The sequence below is a fragment of the Antedon bifida genome, chromosome 5 (genome assembly GCF_963402885.1).
Source record: "Antedon bifida chromosome 5, ecAntBifi1.1, whole genome shotgun sequence".
Lineage (NCBI taxonomy): Eukaryota > Metazoa > Echinodermata > Crinoidea > Comatulida > Antedonidae > Antedon > Antedon bifida.
Window position 1 is genome coordinate 5,023,322 of NC_136230.1, and position 26,329 is coordinate 5,049,650.

The following is a 26,329-nucleotide window of genomic DNA, read 5'->3' on the forward strand; positions in this document are numbered from 1 at the left end:
ATATTTTGCCTTTTCTTTGCCTTAGTGTCTAGTAAATGTACTTTTTGAGTGTGTAATACAGATTATCTAAAGGAGCTTTTAAATTGTGATGACCTATGACCGTCACGTAAATGTACAAACAATAAAAAGTGTCAATAGATCAAGGAATCGCATCCCCACTTTCCCACATGTGCACAATCAATTGACATGACTTGTTACTAGGTCATCGAAAGCTCCATATAAGCCCTTTATTTTTTTTATTTCATACGCATCCAACAGTGAGCAACTCAGCAATTAAAGGATGGATAAACTATTTTATAAGTTACAGGCATTAGGCTTGAACCCTGACCTTGGGATTGGAAGGCAAGCACGTTAACCACCAAGCTACACCTCCCCTACTATTATATATTGTTATGCAGCCAAAACTAAGCTAGAAATAAACATACAAAAGAAACATAATAAACTCTATATAGTACATATATTTGTACATATTTTTATTGAAAAGTCATGTAAACAACTCTGTCAGTTCTTTACTAGATTACCAGATTGGTTTACAGAAATAAAATACATTCAAAATCAACTATGGTATGTACAAAATACATAGCTTGTTTGAATCAAAAACTTCAAGTCAGCGGGGAAGGTAAAGCTCAGACAATAGGGTGCTTTCAATTTGCGATGACATAACTAGGTCAGGTCAATCGATATGTCATCGGTTGGACCTAGAAACCATCAAAACTGTGCCGATATCCCCTGTGAATAAACATGACGTAATTTGGTCATCAGCCGTCGCAAATCAAGAGCTTCCTAATATGACTGTATGTGAACGAGTATAATACTATACTCGAATACAATCCCATGCCCAAACAAGTATAATACTATACTCGAATATAATCCCATGCCCAAATTCATATTTGACACAAGTATCCAGCAGTAGTCCTAAGCTCTGTCCACACTATAAAAAAAAGTGTGATGTGCCTAAATATGGTAGTGATATGACATCATCATGTCCATATATGGGCACATCACATTTTTTTGTCACATAAAGTTTGATAGTGTAGACGGAGCTTTACAAGTATAGTTGAAAGTTAAAACTAAAAACATAACTTCATAGCATAACTCAATCGCGTTGAATTATCTTTATGGAATTCTACCTGCAAGTCAAATACTGTACTGAAAATATAGGGTTTGATATATATGATGACATAAAACAAACTCCAAATCATAATAGCTTGTCTCACTATTTTCTATTGTTTTAAATAGTTAGAATAGTTCCCTCCATTAAATGTACCCATAACATGTTTAAATCATCTGGGGAATTTCGTATGTTTCTTTTTGTTGTGACTTCACTCTTAATTAAACGGTCTATCTTTCCTATCCATAGATAAATCTACCCAGTATAAGTATACAGCTGTGTCTACACTATCAAATTATTTTGACAAAAAAAGCGTGATGTACCCAAATATGGTAGTGATATGACATCATCATGTCCATTTATCAGCACATCACATTTTTTGTCACATCAAGTTTGATGTGTAAACATAGCTTTATTCAAAATAAGATTTTATTTCATTATGTCAACTTGGTTTGTGAAATTGTAAGTGTTAAAACAAACATGTTAACATATATTTCTACTTGATGTATGCATTAATTTACTACTAAATTTGTAAACAAATATTACTAAATATTTTAATTTATTAGTTAAATAAATATGAGTACCTTTCACCTTGTTATGATAATATGAGATTCTAAACTAGAGAATAACTTCTCAAGGAGATATTAATAAAGCACCCAAAAATAATTGGACTAAGTGAATCTAAGGATTATAACACATAATATAAATTATATATGATATAATAGATTCTGTTTTAAGTTACAGAGAACCCCTATTAAGGGGACACCTGCATAACCAAATGAAAGTGTCATACATGAAATTGTCCCCTTAATAGAGGTACATGCATAACCCAATCAATGTGTCATACATGAAATTGTCCCCTTAATAGAGGTACATACATAACCCAATCAAAGTGTCATACATGAAATTGTCCTCTTAATAGAGGTGCCCCAAAGAAAGATTTATACTATATCTGACAGTACAAATCCTTAAAAAAATTGCAGATAACATCAGCCTATTAACCATAACATTGGCCTATAGTGTTTTGATTATTATTTCTCTTGTAGTGTTATTGTCTTAATTATGCCAAGCAAAATGAATTTCCATTTTAAGTGGACCAATAAAATGTCTTGAATCTTGACATCTTTCTTTGTGACATAGTTAAGTATTAAGGATACATTTAGTAATAATCCAAACTAGAACACTAGACAGATAAACAACACATTTTAAATAAATTATCAAAAAAAGTAAAATAAATCATCTTCATAATCTCATTGTACAAAATGGTTAAAATGTCAATCAAATCAATCAGAAATCAATCAATCAAAAATCATATCAATTAAAAATCAATCAACTGAAAACCAATCAATTGAAAATTAATTAATCAAAAATCATATCAATTGAAAATCAATCAATCAAAAATGATATCAATTAAAAATCAATCAATTGAAAATTAATCAATAATCAATAACCAATCAGGTTTTTTATGTGCAAAAAAATGTTTTTGAAAAGTTGAAGTTTGAATGACACATAATGACATACTTTCGTTCACCGAGTGACACATTTGTTCAATGATGCATGTCATATTGCAATCATTGAGGACCTCATTCGTTCTTCTAGTTGTGATTAGTAGTTAATTATAATAATTAGAACAAGTACACAATTCTATTAACTTAAGAAAAAGTGCATAATAATTATGTGTATTTGCAGAAATTCTAAAGCTTAATGCAAGGATGTAAGCACAACAAGAGAGTTGACCAATGACAAGCAACAGTTTGAATAATCCATTGCTTGTGATTGGTTGGAACCAAGCTTAATAAAGCTGGGCTGGCAACATTTTTACTGTAGCTGCTTACTGTACCTTGACTTAAGGGTCTTTCACACCTGTTCCAGCACGGTTTCCGACAGCGGCAAATCAAATTGAACGTCAATGTTTCGTTGACATTGGATTTGCCGGCACCGGACCCATGCCGGAAAAGGTGTGAAAGAACCTTTATTAAGCAGGGCTTTGCTTTTTTTTTTTATCTGAAGGAATGAACTTTACCATATAAGATTTAAGAAAATATGTAAAAATAATTGCTTAGGATATTTTGAAAACTGACTTAAGATGATTTTTTAACCGATGTCACTTAAGAAAATCTGACCCCTGTTCACAGATGAATAAGGTCAAATATGAATTGAGTACACATCGAATCATGATCAAATGTACCACCACAGCAGCTACCTATTATTAAGATAGTACAGTGTTAAATACCATCGACAATCGATGGTCTAAAATAATATACATGAAACTCAATCAATGCAACGTTGTTATTGCTAAAACATTATTATGTCTTGCTGACAATGATAAAATAAATTTAAATAATATATTCTATCAACATCAATTGAATTAATAAATAGTATCCCTTCACCAAATATCTATTTTAAAATCTAAGCGAAATCAACAGTATCCTTTTAAGATATACATGAAACAAAAATTGTGACAAAATGGAAACAAATAATTATGTTCTCGAAAAAAATTTACAAAATTAGAGCATTAAAATATAAATCATCTTAAAACTGAACATGGTGACTAATTTTACCATGTTTTGACCTTTGACACTATTTTGATCACTGATACAATATTTTCATTGTGGTCTTGTTTGATCATGTTGTATGCAGCGTAATATAGAAAATGGTATTTTTAAATTAAGTTCTGTAGTAGTATAGTACAGTATACATCAAAAATCATGTTACACAGGGGATGTACCAAACATGTAGAATGCAGATGTCCCATTAGGGAAACTGCTCATGTCCAGCAAGTACTCTCTCCACCCCCAAAAAGATTTAGATTTAGAAGGAGAGGGGGGCATAAGATGCACTTGAAAAAACTAAACATACACAAATCAGTGACCGTATTCACCAATCACACTTAAACATTAAGTATTTCACTTAACTCAAGTATTTCTCTTAAATTGTAATCACTTTGATATGAGATACTTGTTAATTTTATGGGTAAATGTCTCCCTTAGCCCAAGTGTGATTGTTTTAGCATATACGCCCCCTCTCCTACACAATGCTGGATCTGCCCCTGTACCTAACCACACATAATATAATATTGTAAACAAATGATGGAAATGACCTGTGCAGAAAATTTTATACTGCAATTAAAAATTTGGAATAAATTAATACCAAAGTAAACAAACCCAAATTATGATACCGTAACTGTCAGTTGCGAATTCATGGCCAAACAAAAAATATTCAGCGTTACTCGTTTTCGTCTGTAATTATTTCCTCTCCTATGCCACTGTCAACGTTCATCTATTAAAGCCCAATTTACACAGACAAGCGGTAACTGTAAGCGGAAAAAAACGCATAGCTTGTCCCACGTAGTATTTGTATGTATACTGAGGGAGAACTGCCCATCCGCTCCATGTTGAGTTATAAGGAATAACATAGATTCTATATTGTTATTACCGTTACCGCTCGTCTGTGTAAATTGGACTTGACTCATTAACCTTTATCTACCAGTCATTACACGGTCTTCATATCTTCTTAATTTTCATTCTCCTCTTTCCTATTCTTCTTCCACCTTTTATTCATTTCATCCCTTACTTTATTCCCTTCTTTTTTCCTTCTCTTTTTGCATATAAGTCCAACAATCTTAATTCATTACACAAGGCATCTGATTTCATCTTTGTTTCGGAGTGTCTATATATTGCATAGTGTTGGGCTATAAGTCACGCGTTTGGTAAAATAAAATGTAGCCAGCGTCTGAATTCTTTTGTACGTCCGTCGTTAAACCGAAGAACTCCTCTATACTTGATACGTCAATTTTCTGTCAAAAGCAATAACGAAAATTATTCCTATATTCCTGTTAGTTTGACAAAAAAAGTGTGATGTGGCCGAATATGGTAGTGATATACCGAATATGGTAGCGATATGACATCATGTCCATATATGATGGGCACATTTTTTTGTCACATAAAGTTTGATAATGTAGACAGAGCTTACAATAACGCCTGCTATAGTTTCTAATCTGTATAATTTTAATTTTGGAATAATAATTTATTATTAATGATACTGTATTATTAATTATTTGTATATGGATATTCTATGGGTATTGATATTAAAATATTGCAAATATTTTTACATCATCTATATCGCCCACGAACCCTTTTCAAATAAATTGAATTTTAATGACACACAATGTACAAACAAAACATAAGGAAATATTACAAATTTACTTTCACGGAAGTATTTTTATGTGTTTGTAAATTTCACAATTACAATCAATAATGCATTAAATTTTGTAAATAAATTACTGAAAGATATACAGCTACATCACATTTTAAATGAAAAAAAAATGATGCATTTATATTCACTACTGACATTCCACGAAAATTATTAGTTACATATTTTACTGATTGAGATTAATAGCCTACCATTAAGTATTTCTTGAATGTATAAATAATACATTTAAAATTGTAAAAAACAAAATATCCATATACTAGAAGATTAACTATGTTACATGTTATGATAAAATAAACATCAAATATGTATATCAATCAATGAAATAATTTAATATATTTATGGACATTTTTAAATTTTGCAATATAAAATCATGAGAATTTGTAAGTATGCAGAGAAATTTGTAGTTATACTGTAATGTCTGTATTAGTGTCTTTAATAGTGTACAAATAATGAATGTTTATGAGTTTAATGGTACAAATAATGGCATGAGGTGAATGATGAAAGGTTATATTTCAATGTTCAATAGTGCGTAATATTGCACGCCATGTGACTAACAATCATCCAATCAAATGACAGTAATTTATTTAGGTGTTATATAATACCATCTATATTATACTTACTTCTACAATATCATCATCAAAGAGTAACCAGAAGCCATGACTTTTTACAATTGTTATATAATGTCCTCTATTAGGTCCACTGCAAGATAACAATTAATAAGATTAAAACATTGTTTGAATAGAAATACTAAAGCCCTGTCTACACCACCAAACTTTATGTGACAACAAAATGTGATATGCCCATAATATGGACAGGATGATGTCATATCACTACCATATTTAAGCATGTCACTACCATACTAGGGAACATCACACTTTTTTTGTCAAACAAGTTTGATAGTGTAGACAGAGTATAGTTACTATTAGTTCAATAAGCATGGTTTCCACTGAAGATGCAACGCATAGTTAACCGACAGTTCGGCTGATCCATCGTGTCTGACACTTGCCATTGGTTAACTTGCTTGCATTGCGCTTACATCCTTGAGCTGCGTCCTAGAGGGAACTAAATTTTAAAAATACAGTAGAACCCCTCTATTTGGACAATCCTATTATCGGGAAGCTTTAACCTGAAAAGAACCAGGGCCAATATATGTTTTAACCACTAACGCCAACCCCTATTTTGGGGTTCCTTACACAGACACTTGCACGCAAAAGAAGCTAAACAAGCAATGGAAATCCAATAGAGAAAGTACATTGTTGTAATATGCCTGTAGTTTATACATATATGTATGTTGAATTAATATATTTATGAATTTAATATATCAAATGTTAGAAGCCTCTATGAATAAATATTATGCTAGCAAATGATTAATTTAATATACTAATAGCATAATAATACCTGCATGTATGTTGAATATCTACACAGTTTATGTGTGTAAAGGTAATATATTAAATGTTAAGCTCTGTCTACACTATCACACTAGTTTGACAAAAAAGTGTGATGTGCCCAAATATGGTAGTGATAAGCCCAAATATGGTAGTGATATGAGATCATCATGTCCATATATTAGCACATCATATTTCTTTATCCCCATAAAATTTGATATTGAAGACAGAGCTTTAATGAATGAATAAATGTGGTGATAGCAAATGATTAACTTAATACCAGAACAATGAGTAATCAATAAGTTGAATGTGGACATAATGACAATGTACAAGTGTTTAAGTGGAATTATTCAAGCAAATCCACTTATGTTGATACTTTGTTAAATTACCATATATCATCATAAGAAACACCTTATGAGATCCTATCTGTGCTGCCAGATACAACATGAATACTGTGTGTTGATCAAAAGAACATGTAGCAAATTTTGTAGGTAATGTATGCTATAATGTTCAGGCAGTACCAGTGCATTAGTTATTAAGTCTCACATTTACTTCCCATTTACAATCACTTTTGTGATGCTCCGTCTCATGTTCTTAAGCTCTGTCTACACTATCAAAATTGATGTGACAAAAAATGTGATGTGCCCATATATGGATTGGACATGATGACATCATATCACTACCATATTTGGGCATATCACTACCATATTTGGGCATATCACACTTTTTTGTCAAACTACAGTAGTTTGATAGTGTAGACAGAGCTTTAGCTTAGCTTTATATTTGATTGCTTTGTTCAATTTTTATTTAAATGAAATAAATGAAATGAATAAAAAAAATGAATAAACGAACAATACCTTCCACAGTGGATGACAACAGATACTAAATCATACAGCTTATGTGGGCAGTCTGCATCGTCCGACTACAAAATAAAAACAAAACTAATCAGTACAGAATAAAAGCATGATTGAATTAAATGTGCATGAATGAAATAAATGAATGAATGAAAAATAGAATGGAAAAATAAAATAAACAAATGAATGAAAAAAAAAGAAGAATTGATGAATGCAACATTGTTTAATTAGGACCCATCCTTTGGGACAATCTTATTCTAATAATGAGACATTTTCCTATGAAACCAGCAAAGGAGCAATTATGTTTTAACACTACAGCCAACACCTCTGTTCATGAGAAACCCCAATTAAGGGCACACTTTGATGGGTCCTGAAGGTTCCCTTAAGCTCTGTCTACACTATCAAACTTTATGCGACAAAAAAATGTGATGTGCCCATATATGAACACGATGATGTCATATCACTACCATATTTGGGCACATCACACTTTTTTTTCCAAACTAGTTTGACAGTGTAGACAGAGCTTAAATAGAGGTTTAATCCATAGTAACACATTAACATATAAATGAATGAGAGAAAAAATGCTCAAATTAAATTAAAATGAAAGAATCATAACCAACAACCAAATGAATAATTTAGAGTGAATTTTAAAAAGACAATGACTGACTAAAACACTAAATAATAACACAACAAAACTAATTATCATAATGGCGTTACTTACTGTGTTCATCAGCCTAAGTTCGAGTGGAAATACGACTCTGTACGAGAGTTTCGTAAACCTATGCAACTGTTCCATATATTTAAACCGCTTCAAATGCAACGCTAAAATCTGGGGTAATTTCTTTATTTGCATTCTAGTGAAAATATAAAAAAAAAACATATAAATATACAATATAAGCATCAATATATAAATTATGAAGACAAGTACTAAAACATTGAGTTTTTTGTCGTCCAAAAACATGAAAAATGAAGATAAATAAAATCAGACTTTGAATAGGCCATTTTGTAGTTTTAATCAAGTAAATGTTGAATTGAATTGAAAAATGTTGAATTGAATCACTTCTGTAGAAAAACAGAATAAACAATGTTTTCACTTATAAAATGGTTGAATTCAACCAAAAACAATTTTATAATTATAAACAATTTTGAGGAAGATATTAAATAAACACAAAAAAATGTCACATCAATTAAATGAAGAAGCTAGACCATGTTTTTAGTCACGTGCAACATGACTCTACAGCTCACTATGTTGATCGGTTGGTCGGTCGGTCGGTAAACACTAACTCAAATTTGAGCATGCGACTGCAGCCATGTATATGGCCTTGTTATTAAATATTTATATTCCAGGATTCCCTTATGTTGTTGAGATGATGAGATGGCAAATATCGAAGTGTCACTTTAATCCAGACGTTAATTGCAAAACCAAGACATGATCTATTCTCATCAACTGCAAATTACAGAGACAGATTCTATTTACGTCGGCGATAAATGGAATAACACACTTTGTGGTCACGGTAATTATTGTCAAGTAAATATTAACATTTGCGGTTCGTAAACGCAGTCTCTGCAATGATTGTTGAGAGATAGTTGATTAACAAAATTGAAACGCATCAGTATCTAGTTAACGATCACAAGACAGAGAGCGATTATCGATAGGCTAAAGATTAAGTGATATATCTACACTCATCAACTATATTTACATACACGACAAAAACAGTACTAACAGAATCATTATATGTGAAAAGGTCAGAATTGTAGGCAATAATTGCCTCGTCCTTCAGATGGGCTGTTAAGCCGTTGGTTCTGTGTACATTAATATAGACATACATTGTACACTATTTGAAAAAAGCAGAGATTCATATAATAGGCACTGCACTGTTGCTGTTAACCCGACCGCTGACCCTAACTCCAGTAATATACACATTTACATGCATATACATGTACAGTCAACTCTCCTAATACCAGACTCTCTGAAAACCAGAAACTCTCCCAAAACCAGACTTTTCTTGAGGTTCGAAAAGGTCCCAAATTCATTTTACCATTAAAAACACATTCCGAATACTAGACATATTTAGGCCAGTACAAAGGTTTCCAGTATTGGGAGAGTTGACTGTACAAGTACCACCTACTAGTATTGTAGGCCTACTACTATGTACCCTTCTATAGGAATGGGTTCAAGTTAGGCCAGCCCAAAGGTGTCCGGTATTGGGAGAGTTGACTATATTAGTACCACCTACTAGTACTGTAGGCCTACTACTAGGTACCCTTATTGATTGATTAGGCTCAAGTTTTGTAGGTTACCTTTTTTGTGCCTCCTGCTTGCTACAACATGTTTCACAATAATATTTGTATTCACAACATAAAGTTTCTGTATTACTAAAAACCCTGTAAAAACAAACATTAAACATTAAATATTATACTGCTTGTACTGTACATGTCCCAAATTCTCAGGAAGCCACCTTTCTACTTATCTATATAATAGCACTTAGCCAAAACTTTGTCCTTTTCGACCAAAATTTGCGCATTTCAAGCCAAGGGGGCTGATTTTAATCCCCATTAAGCCTTGTCTACACGATTAAACTTTGTTCGACAAAAAAATGTGATGTGCCCATATATGGACATGGTGATGTCATACCACTACCATATTCACATATTCAAGCATATCACCTACCATATTTGGGCACATCACACTTTTTTTTGTCAAACTAGTTTGATAGTGTAGACAAGGCTTAATGGCTAACTACATATTGCCTTTACATTGAATAAAGATTTAGTTATACATGGCTAGTATTTATATTCCAAAGCTCTTCTCTTTACTCAAAATCTGAACTTGCCTTAAACAATGTGTTATCGACGTGTTCTGCTCAACATCAACGGATAAGTCAAGAAAATCCTCATCCTTGCTGCTGATGCCCTCGCAGGTTAGACATCTCGTCTCGTTCGTTAACGTTCCCTGAAATATTTCGTGGATCCATGTTGGGTCCGTCTTTGACGGGTGGTGGTTGATCAACATGCCGTTGGTTTGTGGACCGTTGGCTTTGTTTTTTCCTCCTTGTTTTTCTTGCTTCTCAGCTGAAAGGTTAAAGGGCAAAGATAGTAGGGAGGTTTCGCAACCTTACGAATACGATAACGAAAACGGATACGTCACACATTTGTGAAACTTTTGAGCTGATCCCCATTTCATATTCGTAAAGCGTTTTCGTGTTGACGAATATCATCAGTTATATTCGTAACTACAAAACAAGTATAGTTTTTGATCTATTTTGCACATTTTGCATTTGAATCAGGAATTATTCATGATTATAATATAATTATAGATTTATTGAAAGTAATTTACTAAAAGTAATTTACTAAAATGCCAGGTAAATTTTGATAAATAACAGTTTTTAAGTCCTCACGCGCTTTGATGTTACGCTAGGCCTAGGCAGCCAAGAAACATGTACATGCGCTTCGTTCAAATTTACCGCAGTCATATTTTGGACGGCGACCTCAATATTTCGTTGCCATTCGAAACAGATTTTTACTGGCTTACGAAAACGAATACGTTTGCGTGACGTATCCGTATTCGTTATCGTATTCGTAGCGTTGCGAAACCTCCCTAATATCTATATAAAATGTTATTTTAATGTCTTAATGATTATTACATTGAATACAAAATTTGCTGTTCATTCTCTCATTAGTACTTAAATGCAATAACAAATTAGGAGATGACACACAACCGTAATATCAAGTTTCATACTACATAATACTATTGTACAAAGGCCTAAATATAGTACAGTAGTCCTGTACTCTATATCAAGTTACACACTACAGAACATAGTACTACTACACCTAATAATAATATTCTATGTAAATTATTTAAACAGTGGCATAACAGCTATAAGCGCTCACTGGCTAAACCCAGGGGCCCCAGAGCTTATGGGGGCCCCTGAGCAGTGCACAGAGAAAAAAAAACAGGCATTAAAATATGTCGAAAAAGTCTAAAAAAGCCCGAGGCCTCCAGCGTTGGAGGGCCACTTAGGGTTCCTAAACTAGTGGCCTCAGGTCTCTATGTTATGTCACTGAAATTAAATACTATAGTTTAAGTTTGTGATCAATATCCTTCATTTGTCATTTGGTGGCAGCACTCAACACGAAGGTACCCTAGGGTAGATGAAAGTTGTTGTATGTTTAACACCTAGTCCACTGTGCTTTGAGACGCTTATTGCATAAAGCGTGTATGAATCCATTGTTCATTATCATTTTGGTATCTTGAAGGTTTTTATACCACGTGTCTATAATACTATCCCCTTCCCTCCTTCTAAATTTTCTTCATAAATAAAACCCTGCCTCAATGCACACCTTTTGTATTCAGTTACAATATAATTAAAAAACCAACTACTGTACAAAATAACTCTGTACATTATAAATTATGCGTTATCTCGACCTTCATCAACAAGGCCTGGGTTCGATCCACATACATGTTACTATTCTAGGTCAACACAATTTAAATCAAAAATTTCTCTCAAGCTGTGAGCATAATTAAGTAACTAAAATAATCAAATATTTTTGCATCGATAATATTGCAATAGCTTCAACATTAACGGAATGTTTGGTAGTAGAATGAATTCCCTCGTTACTCGCTCTAATGACATCACTAAATAACCATTAGGAAGATTGTATAACAAGATTTCAGTGTCTGTTGAAATCGCACACCTAAAGTCAAATATCACTTTTTATTGAAAGGATTTACAGGCAAATATTTAGTTTTCACTTTCACATGTGTAGTACAATGCACGGTAAGCCTATTGTTATGTGACCTGTGTTATGAATGTTAATGAATACAATAACAAAACCCACTGCTAGCTATTTGTAAATAAAACACTTCAGTTAATATAATAATAATTTAATAACTAACAGAATAAAAGAGATTTCCAGAAGATGTTTATGTCAGTAAATGATGTAGGAATGGAATTTATCAAGAATTTTGTAGTACTACTTCAATGAGTTTTTTGAATTTTAAAAAATCCTCCTGATACAGTAGGTCCAAAGTTTGCTTGCTATTTACCATTATGATAAGTATAATCCAATGCTTAAGTATACAGTAATCCCACCCCTAATTTAGGCTACTAGGTCATACATAGTACTTAAAACACAAAACGAAGAAGATTAAAATAGTAATAATTAGACTACCGGATAATACACCAATTAAACAAATCAATAAAGGAAACTGAAAAGAAAGTAAAAAGAACACCAGGAAGATAAACCAAATAAAAAGATTTAAAATGGAAAGCGTTTAATGTCGGAAAATGTTTCAAGAGATATATACAGTAGTATACTTGCCACTCTTAAATTAACCCATAATACTAAAATTCCATTTATGTTTGTTAGTTCTCTGCTATATCGCTTCTGAAACCAGAGACCAACTTGTACCTATTTGTCTCTCTATCCAGGCATAATACATTGGTACATATTGGCATGGGAGTGGATTGGAATCCTCAATAATAAGCTAATCATACCTTGAAATATTAGCTATACATACAGTACCTAGTAATAACATATACATACCTTGTAATAAGCTATAATACAGTACCTTGTAATAATATATACATACCTTGTAATAAGCTATACATACCTTGTAATAAGTCAGCTATCGTGTTTAACAGGTAGATTAAAAATTCATGTGCATCTTGCTGCATATAATTATCAAATAATTCTGAAAACAATTTTTTTAATCATATCAAACAAAGTCACTATATTATATAGCATTATATAATGAGGTAGTTAACATCTGGATAGAATGTATAACATTTGGATAGAAGGTATAACATCTTGGGGCACTGAATTATATATCATTATATACATATGAAGCAGAAATTTCCGAGTTCGAATCTTGGTTGGGGTGGCTTTTTCTCACAGATTTCCTCATTTTGTTCATTCAAGTTAATTAATTATATTCAGTATATCACCGGGTAGTTTAAAATTTGTTCTGTGCCTGTTGATTTATATATTGTTATCAATTACATTTTTATTACTTGGCAAAATGCTTGTAAAAAGCCTTTGCCAAGTATATTTCTTGCTTAGTATGCAAGTCTATTTGTTGGGAAGATAACATCCACAATTTTCAATTTGTCATCCTGAATTTCTTTTTGTTTTTATAATATATAATAACAAATAATATTACAAATAATAAACAAATAACTATAATACCAATAGACGATATTATGATGGCATCACTAAAGCTTATTAAAATTTGTTATCTTTTTTCTTCAATTATTATTACCCTATTATTATTTTTTTTTTGGTCGAAATATCAAGTAGCACGCTTGTCACTTTCTGAATTTGGCATTTAATTTTTTTCCCATTTTTTTACCACCTTTTATTTTTTACTTTTCCTATTATATTTTTTTTTTCAAAGGATGAACATCCATTTGATTCAGTGAGGTTATACAGTACATTTTCTTTCATCGTACTTGTGGAAACAAAGCACCAAGTAGAAAGCAAGACCAAGTCTATTGTTCAAATGGTTTATCTATCCGTTAAAGCAATTACGACCATATGGACGCAACACGTCCAATAATCAATAGTAATGAAATATTGACTCGTTCATTATCAAACGAATGAATGAATAGAATTACGGCACAATTTAACAGGTAGCCAATATTTAATTGTTTGCGATACACAAGGATAATTGTGCCGAGTGGAGGCAAGGCCAAGGCTACAAGAAATGCTGAGATGGGCATAAAGTATATATTTTTAGGGCTTAAGCTCTGTCTACACTATCAAACTAGTGTGATGTGCTCAAATATGGTAGTCATATGCCCAAATATGGTAGTGATACTGTATGCCCAAATATGGTAGTGATATGATGCCTTCATGTCCATATATGGGCACATCACAATTTTTGTCACATACAGTTTAATAATGTAGACAGAACTTTAAAATATGGACTTTGACTGATTATCTTTTAATTGCTTACTGTATGTAAAAAAGTATTTATGCAATACGTAATATAATTAATAATCTTCAGGTTTGAATACATAAGCTCTGTCTACACTATAAAACTAGTGCGACGTGCCCAAATATGGTAGTGGTATGCTCAAATATGGTAGTGATATGACATCATCATTGATAGTCTAGACAAGGCTTAACGCACAGACATTTACACAAACAAAAAGTGGTGTTGGGAAATAATGTAAATTGACATTTGCCTTTATGAGATGAGTACATAAATATTCATTACACCCTCATCAGTCAATGGTACATTCCATGAAACCTGCCCCCAAGTGGGAGCATCCAAGCACAGAACGTTCATTATTTCTATTCTCAAGATAGAAAAAACATAGGCTAATGTCGGTTTATCCAGGTAAGCTAGGCACTAAATAGAAACCAAAATGTACTTAACACTTAGGGTACTTGGATACCACCAATAGGTCTTTCATGGTACTAAGTATGTAGGTGGAAGCATGGATTTCCTCCATGAGAAGGAAAAATAAAGTGTGAACAAAATTTAAACCGGATAACCACATTCACTCCTGAATCCCACATTCGCGATGACACAGCGATTTGAAAATGTTGTCTCATACTCATTCTTACCATGGTATGTATACTAAGTATGTAGGTGGAAGCATGGATTTTCTCCATGGGAAGGAAGGAAAATAAACTTGGATGTGAACAAAATTTAGACCGGATAAAAACTGCATTCACTCCCGAATCCCACATTCAGCGATTTGAAAATGTTGTCTCATACTCATTCTTACCGTTTTCTTTCCTTAATTTGGCAACAAATTTCTTTGGAGCAATGACCCCGACTTTCTTCTTACTGGTTGTTATACTGTTGTAAAGGTCAGATAAACAAGACAGTAGCGTTTCCTTCTTCTTAGGCTGTGCCTTGTAACCAAGAACACGTTCTCTAAACGGCTTACAGAAATATAATGCTTGTAATACAGAGTTACAGTAGCAGGTATTTCCAAACTGTTGACGAATAAAACATTTACAAGTAATAGATATTTAGTTTAAATAAATTTCTTTTCTTTCATTTTTATCCCAATAGTACAAACTGGAAGTCCAGTGTACACATTTGGCTCGGGTCCAGTACATCTTTCGGAAGAGTAGGAGGTTACCCTGGTGTACTAATCCATTCTGCCTGTCAGACGTTGTGGAGAGACGAACGGGCACAGTTTGGTGGCAGCACTCAACACGAAGGGACACTTAGAGAAGAAAGTTGTGGAATGTGTCGTCCACACCTGTGTGCAATTTAGCCCAGTTAGGCTGCAAGTCACAGGTTATTCCCCCATTTACATGTCTCATGGTTTCCAACAAATTAATTGCATTGATATGTTTGTTTAATATCCCAAAGTAATAAAAACTGATGGGGGCTAGAATGGACCAGAATACTGATGTGACTCCCTTTCTAAAACTTAAAGATGCACTGGGGTTCACACAAGCCAGATGTGTACACTGGATTTCCACATTTAAGTCCTAATTCGAGAAGACCACCAGACCTTACTATGGCCAAGGAGTGTTTTGAACATGTGCCATTATAATGGTGGCTGTGGTTTGCGATACCACTGAATGAACCGATAAGTCAATTGACTCGACTTACTGGGTTGGATTTATCTGCGTATCTGTACGGAAATTACGAGAGCATTCAAATTAAATAGGCTGCTTTCACCAGGACAAGACACAATATAAAATATTATATTAGCATCATTAATAAAATCATTATTGGTTGTTATTATATTAATTAGATTTCTATAAAATATGTAATATAATACTTACATTGACTAGACCGAAATAATGCTCATTGGGCGGAAATTGATCAGAGCCAATTTCCTTTTCCAAGGCCGATGCATTGGCGCCCTACAAAATTAAAATACGACATCTCAATTTAATATTTAAAATGCATTAATATTAACGTTAATTAGCATCTTACCATTCATAATTATCAAGAATATAATATTTGTATTGCAGTAGTACAAATAATGAAAAACCACTAAATACCAATATTAATGAATTTATGCGACGTACATATTGTATTATATGGAATTTTCTGTTGTATATTGCACAAATCATTGGAATAAAATAGGCCTACAATTAGGCAAATACTGGTATGTCAGTCTCCTAAATTGTGTCACAGTATAACCCTATTATAGGGAGATACCTTCTGGACCCAAGAAAGTGTCCCCTTAATAGGGGTGCTTAGTCAATATGGTTTGGTCGTAGCATTAACACCTATATTTCCTCTCGTTGGTACTGTATCACAGAAAAGTATCCTAATAAGGAGAGACTATACTGTATTATTATGTACACTTTTGGACCCAACAAAGTGTCCCCTTAATAGGGGTACTTGCTCAATAGGGTTTGGTCATACAGTAGCGTTAAAACCTACAGTATTTTTCCCCTCGTTGGTATCATAGAAAAGTATCTTTCCTAATAAGGAGAGATTCTACTGTATTATGTACAAATATGAAAAATAAATGAGTTCTTTTGAATAAAAACTGAGATGGAATTAATCTGATGCTTAATACGAAATGTTCTACATTGTAATATAAGTCAAAGAAGTTGGAAGGCCATAGCAATAATCACATTATAAAACAATTATGAAATATGATAAATGGAAAAAAACTTGTTACAGCTAAATAAAGATAAATGAGGATGACAAGATGTGCATTTGCATAGAATATTTCATAAGAGCAAGACGGTTTTAATGATATTTTATCCCCTGAAGTGAAACATTGATCATTTCTCATTTGATGGAACATGTGTGCAAAGCTGTGAATTAGAGAAAAAAATCAATATTTCTCCACTCGCAAACAAATTAAAAGGATTTAAGATGACATGGTTATCTGTACAAGGTTTATGTAACAGTAACAGTTCTTTCAAAAAAATAAATTCAAATACAAAAATACCCAAATTGAAATTTGTCCCTTAACACTATCTTATTTCCTCTTCTTCATAATATAAATAACACAAAAATGAGATGCAGTTTAAATACTAGTAGTACATAAAATATTTATACGCAAAATTTATAAAACATAATTTTATGCAATCAAAATCCAATATGGAGTAGGTGCTACTGTATCTGTAATAGTACAAATGTTCTACAATTATTCTGCGGCCAAAACCAGAGCGCCCTCCTATTTTTATTTAGCCTTCGACATTTGATTTAAGATGGAAGTGGTGGATTAATTGAACAAAACTTTACTTTAGATTAGAAGGTGTGTTATAGAGTGAAAAAAAACAACAAATAATTCAATGTATTAACCTCTGTCTACACTATCATACTTTTACTAGTTTGATAAAAAAAAGTGTGATGTGCCCAAATATCGTAGTGATATGCTTAAATATATCATCACATCATCATCATGTCCATACATGGGCACATCACATTTTTTTTGTCACATAACGTTTGACATTCTCCACATTGAACATTTGTTTGACTTTTGTACATTAATTGCACTGAAAAAAATACAATATACTGTAAATATGAAATGTGACTTTGCAAATATACTATTGAATTCTACTAATAATAGACTTGTATAGCTATAAATACATGTTACCTTTGTAACCTGTTAAATCTGACTGTACAGAGGTGCCAATGCTTAATATGATTATTACAATAACACACACAATACAGATTTTGACAATAAATACTGTTTATGTATAAAGGAAAAAGGTAATACAACTTGAATCAAGCGTGAAATCTCACTAATGAAAGGCCAGAATTGGGTATACGTAGATTCTATTCATCCAAATTTTGTTTTATTTATAGTGCCGTACATCCAACTCACAGAAAATTGCCAATTACAGGATGAGATTTAGGGGATGATAACTAAATTCCTTTTAAGAGAACTCGCAGGTCGACGAGGTAGTGGGAAATGTTATGGTACTACAGTAAAGCCAGGATTTAAACCTTTAACCACCAACTTGTAAAGAATGCCTATAAACAACATTAGAAAAGCTTTTGAAATGCTAAAACAGAACTACTGTACTACAGTATGTACCAAATAATATATTACTAATGTAGGTGGTTTGTTGAGTGTGTTTCTCTTAAGAAATTAAAGACAATGCCGCCGATATTTTTAGGTTAATTTGATCACGGCTGCGCATGTATGTACTACAGGTAGTGCCATTCCACTAAAACCACAACTTATAGGACAAACTTAATTCTGACCGTTTTAACACATAATGTTAAATTTTCTTACAAGTTATTAAAATCAACTCATGCATCCTACAGTATCTGTCATACAATTTTTTTCCATCAAACAGAACATTACATTATACATAATACAGTTATCATCATACTACCTGTACATCTACAAATATACAGTAGATCTGGATCATGTGTTGCAACATGTATTTTTTTTATAATAACTGCTGTCAAATACATATTCTGTATGACATTATTGCATAGGCTGCAAAATGTCATTTGGAATAGAACATCCGCTTCAATTTCCTTAATCAATTTTGAGTGGATATGGAGAAGTGGGTTTAAGTTGATACTAAAACAGTCATGATAATGTAGAGGATCACCAAAGGGTTCACAACGCTATGGAATATCATCTGTTGTAAGCCTTTGTACAGTATTTCATCCGAGATTCTGCTAAATGTTTTACCATTTACAAAAAGTGTTCCTCTGGATAAACAGGAAGATTTGTTGTACAGTAAAACACAGAATATTGGGAAATATAATAAGAATGTCCCAATGGATAATAAAGCTATTTTGAATTTAATTGATAGTCATGATAATAAAGTGATTTTTCAATTCTAAAGCTCTGTCTACGCTATCAAACTAGTTTGACAGTGTGATGTACTCATATATGGTGGTGATATGCCCAAATATGGTAGTGATATGACATCATCAGATCCATACATGGACACATCACATTTTTTTGTCACATAAACTTTGATAATGGTAATGTACAGTATACAGAGCTTTACAAAAATAGGCTAACATTGAATAACTAAGTTGTGAAATAATGATTTAGCAATTTATTTGTCAAGAAATTGAAATTGTGAATAAATTCAGGCTTGAAAAATCCAGTACGTTATCAAACTTTTTTTGTAAAAAATACCCACAATAATGGGTGTTGTATTATCAAATGCTGAATCATCAATGAGTAGTATTCTACCACAAAGCTATGGGATTCATAGGAAGTGTCTTTGACAAGGTTAAGGATACGTCGGCTTAAACAGTGTATATCAACTACTGTAGCAGTCAGGAGGGACGTTCCTTATGTTTATATTCAACTGGAGCATTGGCCCAGTAAATTAGCGTTTTACTGGCCCAAATTCAATTTTACTTGCCGAACAAACAAGGGCCAGTTACTGTAGTGTAAGAGTATACAAGTTGTGGCCTACCATACATATAGGCCATTGTATTTAAATAAAACGCTGGAAATAAAACTATTTAAAATTAGTAAATATTAAATTTCAGTTAGTTAAAAGTAAGAAATGTGCAAACCTTATTACATTAGGATTGCTTTTCCTTTCCTCAATGTTTGTAGTATGTTTTGCTGGTATTTTTTGTTTTAAAAAAATATTTCAAATTTGAACTAATTTATTTTTTACTAAAACGTTTTTAACCAGCCATCAACTTACATCTTCTATTTTTATACACATTTTTCTACTTTGCATAAATGATATAGTACGCCTATATAAATCATATTATATTTAACTTGGTGGTATGAATATAAATCTACAGTAACATGGCACAATGTGATGGATAGCTATTGCTTAACATTGAAACATAATCTACAGTAAGCATTGTACCCTATCCTACATTGTGTAAATAAAAATATATTATTATTATCAATCATTGAATATAATATAAAGAACATACATTTTTTATTTTTTTAATAATTTAATTATAAATAGTACTAAAATAACGAAAAATAGGCCTACTCATCAAGACAAACTTTAAAAACAAAATTTATTTTTACAATGAACATGAAATAAGCTATGCTATTCATTTTATTCTAATAATATGACAGCTAAACAAGCAGATCCAGTCTAGCCCGAATGGTGCAGTGCAACAACACTGTGTCACTTGTCAGAGATACTGGCCAAGAGAGAGTGTGTCAGTGTGGTCCCCGCTAAGCCAAGGCGCTGATCACCAATGTTGACTTCCCAATGTTTTTACAGGTATCTGATCGCCTTAAAAATGTTAACTTACCATTTTTATAGGCTAGTGTTCATTGGAAAAATCAGTGCAGGTTCTTGGCAACAACTCATATGTTCTATTGGTGACTAACTTTCAGTAATTACATATTTTCAGGTCTTCCTATACTCTGGAAACTGTCTGAAAAACAAGTTCGTACTTGGATTGTTGGTTGGGAGTAATGTAAACTTTGACCTCTTATTTCTATATATATTTTAATACAATATAATGTCTTGGTTTTGCATAAATAATGTGTGTTAAAGTAATCATTAAATAATATTTTAAATCTAAATAAATAATATTCTGTTTTATTATTTTCATTTTAACAGGTTTTAATTGAATTTGAATTTATTTAAAAAATAATCACGTGTCCGTTTCGTTCGGCCTTTTTTCCAGCACCACATTGCGAGATTTTGGTACGGTTATTTTCTTGACATAATATGAATAATTACACATTAACTATCTTTTGTACACTTATTGTATTAAAGCCAAATGAAATTAAACTATTTCTTTGTTGAAGTTTGATTTAAAATAGTTTATAACATATTTATATAATAGCCAAATTGAAACTATTGTGTCGTTACAACGGGATCCAGTCAAGTCGCCCCATCGCAAAGTCGCCTCATACAAAGTCGCCCAATACAAAGTCGCCCCATCGCAAAGTCGCCCCAAAACAAAGTCGCCCCGGCACAGTCGCCCCATCGCAAAGTCGCCCCATTACAAAGTCGCCCCAACGCAAAGTCGCCCCAACGCAAAGTCGCCCCATCGCAAAGTCGCCCCATCGCAAAGTCGCCCCATCGCAAAGTCGCCCACGGTTTTATTTCTGTATGATTATGAAGCGCCGCCGCTAGTAGTACGCTGTTTTAATCATATCGGTTGCGTTTGATATCGATTGCGTTGTTACTTTGGTCGCGCTATTATGTCGCATACATTATAATGTTTATCCTATTATATACATAATTTGTGTTTTAATTTTTATTTTACAGGTTTTAATGGAGTGATGTGCTTTTAAAAATCATTAAAAAAATACTCCCTTGTTTGAAAGTTCTAAAAAGATTATCCCTGATTTATAGTTTCGAAAATGTTAATTTAATATGATTTTAAAATTAGTTACCAGAGCCACAATTACGAATCTTTCTTCAACCTACGCGTGGATACCAGCTCAATTTTTAGGATAATATAATAAATGTATAAATGTGTAGTAGGCCTTCGTATAGATTTACAGTAGTTAAAACAATAACAGTGTTGTAAGACAATGAGTGTTATAGGCTACTTGATCATTTTGCATTTATTGACAAGTTATGTGTCTTAATTTTATGACTTTTCAAAATGAAGAAAAAAAAAAAAAATTTCATCGCCGATATGATTGTTTTACATGCAGGTATTTTAGTAAAATTTAAAACGCTACATATTGACCATGGAAAAACCATCGTACAGTATCGTGTGCGTGTTTTTTAAAAAGGGGAATCCCCGACGGTCAGCAGAAAGACGTAGCAGCTGTGAGGAAACAGATACCAGAAGGCGCAGCTCCGATTGGTTTCAGAGTTTCAGATGGCGAGTCGCCTTTTATTCAACAGCACAATGATCATTTTACTGAAGAAATTCTTTTCAACCCTTTTGGTTATAGAACATTCTAATTATCATGCCTAATAAATATCCTCATATCGGGTGTTTATTTAATTTTAATTTAAACAAGACAGAGACACGGAGTAATACGTACACGGACGTACGACGAATACACACACGCACGTCATCATTTACGACATATAGTGGTGATATGATGCAATTTTATAATGGATATAATGATGGGATTGCCTTTCAAGGCTTACAATCAATGTTCATTGTAATACTATGTATATAATAGTAAACTGAATGTTTATAAATAAATTGTTTTACGTAATTTGTTGCATATAAAATAAAAGACACAGACGCAGCCTACGTTTCCTATAAAATATTTCACATTTAAATAATTATGTACTGTTAAATGACATTACATTATGCTGGATAATACTATAATCTTAAACTATGTTTACAAATTGTCATTTTTTAAGGCACACATCTTTCTCATCATACTGACCTGTAAAATAAAAACAAAAATCAATTATTAAATATAGGCCTAATAATAATAAATATTCATCGACCAAAGTAAAAATAATCTAGATAGTATAACATCATTTTATCGCGACCAAAATTAAACGCGACCGATTTCGAACGCGACTGATATCATTGTAAAACTCCGGCGGGGTTTCCCCATCTTCAGATGATGCGTTGTAGTGCGACAACGGCGGAGTAATTACGGGGGTTTCCCTCTGGTAAGCTAGCACGTTAGTGCGACCGCGGAGTGATTAGTCGGGGTTTCCTCTCTGATGATCGGGGTGCGTGACGATCGTGTAACCTGAGACTACATGGCGGGACTTCCCCTTTTATGCATACACGTTCCGTGTTATTTTGTGTATCATTGCGACATTTTACGCACTTGTAAACTATTTTTTAACGTTTTGGGGCGACTTTGCGATAGGGCAACTTTGTGATGGGGCGACTTTGCGATGGGGCGACTTTGCGTTGGGGCGGCTTTGCGATGGGGCGACTGTGTCGGGGCGACTTTGTTTTGGGGCGACTTTGCGATGGGGCGACTGTGTAAGGGGCGACTTTGTATGGGGCGACTTTGCGATGGGGCGACTTGACTAGCATCCGTTACAACGGCGTTAGGCCGTCGGTCGGTTTCAGCGGCCGAGAAGCTTGTCACACTGCACTCGCAGGATCCGGGCCGCACAGAGTGTGGAAGCTTCCAGGTCATGCTTTACTCTAGCTAGGCCATGGGTGAAGTTCAATCGTGTGTGTTGTGGTTGTATAGGGGGTAAATGTGTTGTTTATATTATAGTGTGTTGAAGTTTAGATTTTGTTATTAAATATAAAATATATTTTCTAAAAGAAATAAAATGTTTGTTTATTTTAAACTTCTCTGTTTTTTTTCATTATCAGTTAAATTTTTATCTTCATTCATAGATCAGTGAATCCACTGGGACAAACTAAAGCAAGATGGTAAAAACGAATACAACAGGTATCCGCCGTGGTACTCGGTACATGTTCTCAAAAGGCTATAAAGAAAATGGCGTTGAGCATCTTAGCACTTACATGACCCTCTACAAGGCTGGCGACTATGTTGATATCAAGGTTTGTTAGCCTTTTTATCTTAAGCCTAAATTCCTGTCCCCAACCTCCAAAAAAAGGGGACCGAAACATCCATCTCATTATACTCCCCTCAAGTTGATTTTTTTCGTTGCTTTGATTGTTATGACCTAGGGTTGGTGATTCTATCCATGACAAATGACAGAAGTTTTTAAGTACTTGAAATTGATGTAATATAAATAAAGATTTCAGATTTTTCAAAAAGGTGGAGATGTTGTGTACTTTTTAATAAGAAATGATTTGGATATTAGGCCAGTCAGCTATATGATACTCTTCTGTTTTCTGTAGGGAAATGGTGCATTTCAGAAAGGTATGCCATACAAAGCCTACCATGGTAAGACTGGTCGCATTTACAATGTAACACCGCACGCAGTTGGCGTGGTTGTCAACAAACAAATCAAGTAAGTTGTTTTATTTGGCGGTTTATCTGTGTGCACCAATACTCAAACTTACTTACTTAATGTAAGTAAGTAGTAAGTATTTACTCAAATGAGGGTTGTAAGAATATCAAACCGCACTCAAATGGGTTGTGGTTACAAAATGCTGGGTAGAACGACTTTATGTTATGTCTACACTATCAAAGTAAGTGTGATGTGCCCAAGTTTGGTAGTGATATGACATCATCATGTCCATATATGGGCACATCACTTTTTGTCACATAAAGTGTTGAATATTCCATTTTAATGTAACATAATATTTATCCACTTCAACCAAAAATTAGATCGAAAAAAAATGTATTTACCTGAAAAAATTTTAATTTAAAGCAAAAAATGGTCAAATTGGCTGCTAGCCAATGGATTTTGGTTGAATTTAACCATGTATTTTGTCATTTTATAAGTGAAAACAATTGTTTTTTTTTTTTGTTTTTTTTTTTCTATGGAAGTGATTAACTTTATTAAAACTACAAAATAACATATTCAAAGTCTGATTTAATTAATCTTCATTTTTCATGATTTTGGGGGACAATACATCTTTAAAGAATATTTACAAAACCCCTACTTTAGGTTAGCCTGTGTAGGTTATGACAAGTAAATGAATTTTGAATTGATAATTAAATATTTGTGATTTTCGTTTCTAGACATCGTATCATTGCAAAGAGAATCAATGTACGCGTTGAGCACATCAAGCCATCACAGTGCAGGACTGACTTCTTAAACCGAGTGGCAAAGAACGAGCAAATGAAAAAGGCTGCAAAGGAGTCTGGTGAAAGGTTGAACCTTAGGCGACAGGTAAGAGTTTCAACTGCACATATTATTATAATTTAACTCTAGGCCGTCCCAAATCCAAAAACTATCTGCATTCTGTGGTAATATTATTTAAAAATACCTTTGTGTGCAAATCATGCGGAAAGTGTAAACATTGTGTTTTATAAATGTTTGAAGCATGCTGGTTATGAAAACCCATTTTGTCAAATTTCTAAAATTCATCTTTGACCTCTGACCTCAATTTGAATATTTTGACCCATTACCTGAACTTTAAGTAACAATATTCACCACTTAGAACACTTAACCCTAAAAATTAAAAAAAAAATCTCCTATCTAAAATGAATAGCACTTAAGTAAAATTCTGTAATATTTTTTGACTTAAGTGAAATATTTGACTTTGATTGGTGAATACAGTCACAGGCAGTTATATTCAGCCTTAACTTAAATATACTTTGGTTTGTTTTTTTTTTAAATTGTACCTTATTTTTTATGTTTGGCAGTCCTTCATAAGTTTTCGCTTTTTGGGTTTCGCCGCTCTTATTATAATTTTTTATCAAAAACTCTGTACAGAAAAAGGAAAGAGAAAAAAATGTTCTGAAATGAAAATGCTTCCAGGGACACAAAATTATCCCCATCTCATTGCCTACAATATTAGTTTTAATATAATTCATTAATTAAATGTATCATTTCTTTCTCAGGCTAAACAACCCAGACCAGGACACTTTGTCACAACAAAGAACAACCAACCACAATTGGTAGAGCCCATCCCATATGAGTTCATTGCATAAATGTCTACAAGCGTAAAAATTGTATTTACATTGTAAATCGTCTGATAATAAAATCTAATGAAAGACTGAATATTTGGGTTTAATTTCTTAGTAGTATGTAGTTATAGGTTTGGAGTTCTGGGTCCAAATCCTGCTGTGATTAAAATGCCTAAATCTGCTTTCACATCGCGCCTGGATTTGGTCCGGTGCCTTGAGAAAATTGTTGTGGAAAATGGCTTCAGTGGTTAAAGTATAGGATCATTCACACCTCGGTGAGATGGATTAAGAAGTCATTTGTTTTCTGAAATCGTACGATTTTTTTCTTTTGACCAATCAACAGCGAGATTGAATTACCTACAGATATTTGTGCTCAACGCTTGTGATATTTTCCTCACGGCCCAGGAACGAATCCAGGTACGATGTGAAATCAGCTTTATTCACAGATTGTAATACATTACACTAACA

At 33.0% G+C, this 26,329-nt stretch overlaps 3 protein-coding genes across 3 annotated transcripts in view; 2 read left to right on the forward strand and 1 right to left on the reverse strand.

Moving 5' to 3' along the window:
* LOC144841978 (signal peptidase complex subunit 3-like) overlaps positions 1-26,329 on the forward strand; it is an 82,636-nt gene that overhangs the window by 4,163 nt on the left and 52,144 nt on the right. The window lies entirely within an intron of this gene.
* On the reverse strand, positions 439-20,868 carry LOC144841974 (ubiquitin carboxyl-terminal hydrolase 12-like). The gene is made up of 10 exons (XM_078698294.1): positions 20,719-20,868; positions 16,323-16,403; positions 15,302-15,515; positions 13,177-13,257; positions 10,397-10,634; positions 9,864-9,947; positions 8,284-8,416; positions 7,566-7,630; positions 5,944-6,022; positions 439-4,907 (listed from the first exon to the last, which is right to left on the reverse strand). The coding sequence occupies exons 1-10, from the start codon at positions 20,719-20,721 to the stop codon at positions 4,803-4,805; spliced, it is 1,083 nt and encodes a 360-aa protein (XP_078554420.1). The 5' UTR covers positions 20,722-20,868; the 3' UTR covers positions 439-4,802.
* Positions 21,068-25,955, forward strand: LOC144842141 (large ribosomal subunit protein eL21-like). The gene is made up of 5 exons (XM_078698524.1): positions 21,068-21,119; positions 23,710-23,877; positions 24,181-24,293; positions 24,971-25,121; positions 25,796-25,955. Exons 2-5 carry the CDS (start codon positions 23,743-23,745, stop codon positions 25,883-25,885), a joined length of 489 nt encoding a protein of 162 aa, XP_078554650.1. The 5' UTR covers positions 21,068-21,119; positions 23,710-23,742; the 3' UTR covers positions 25,886-25,955.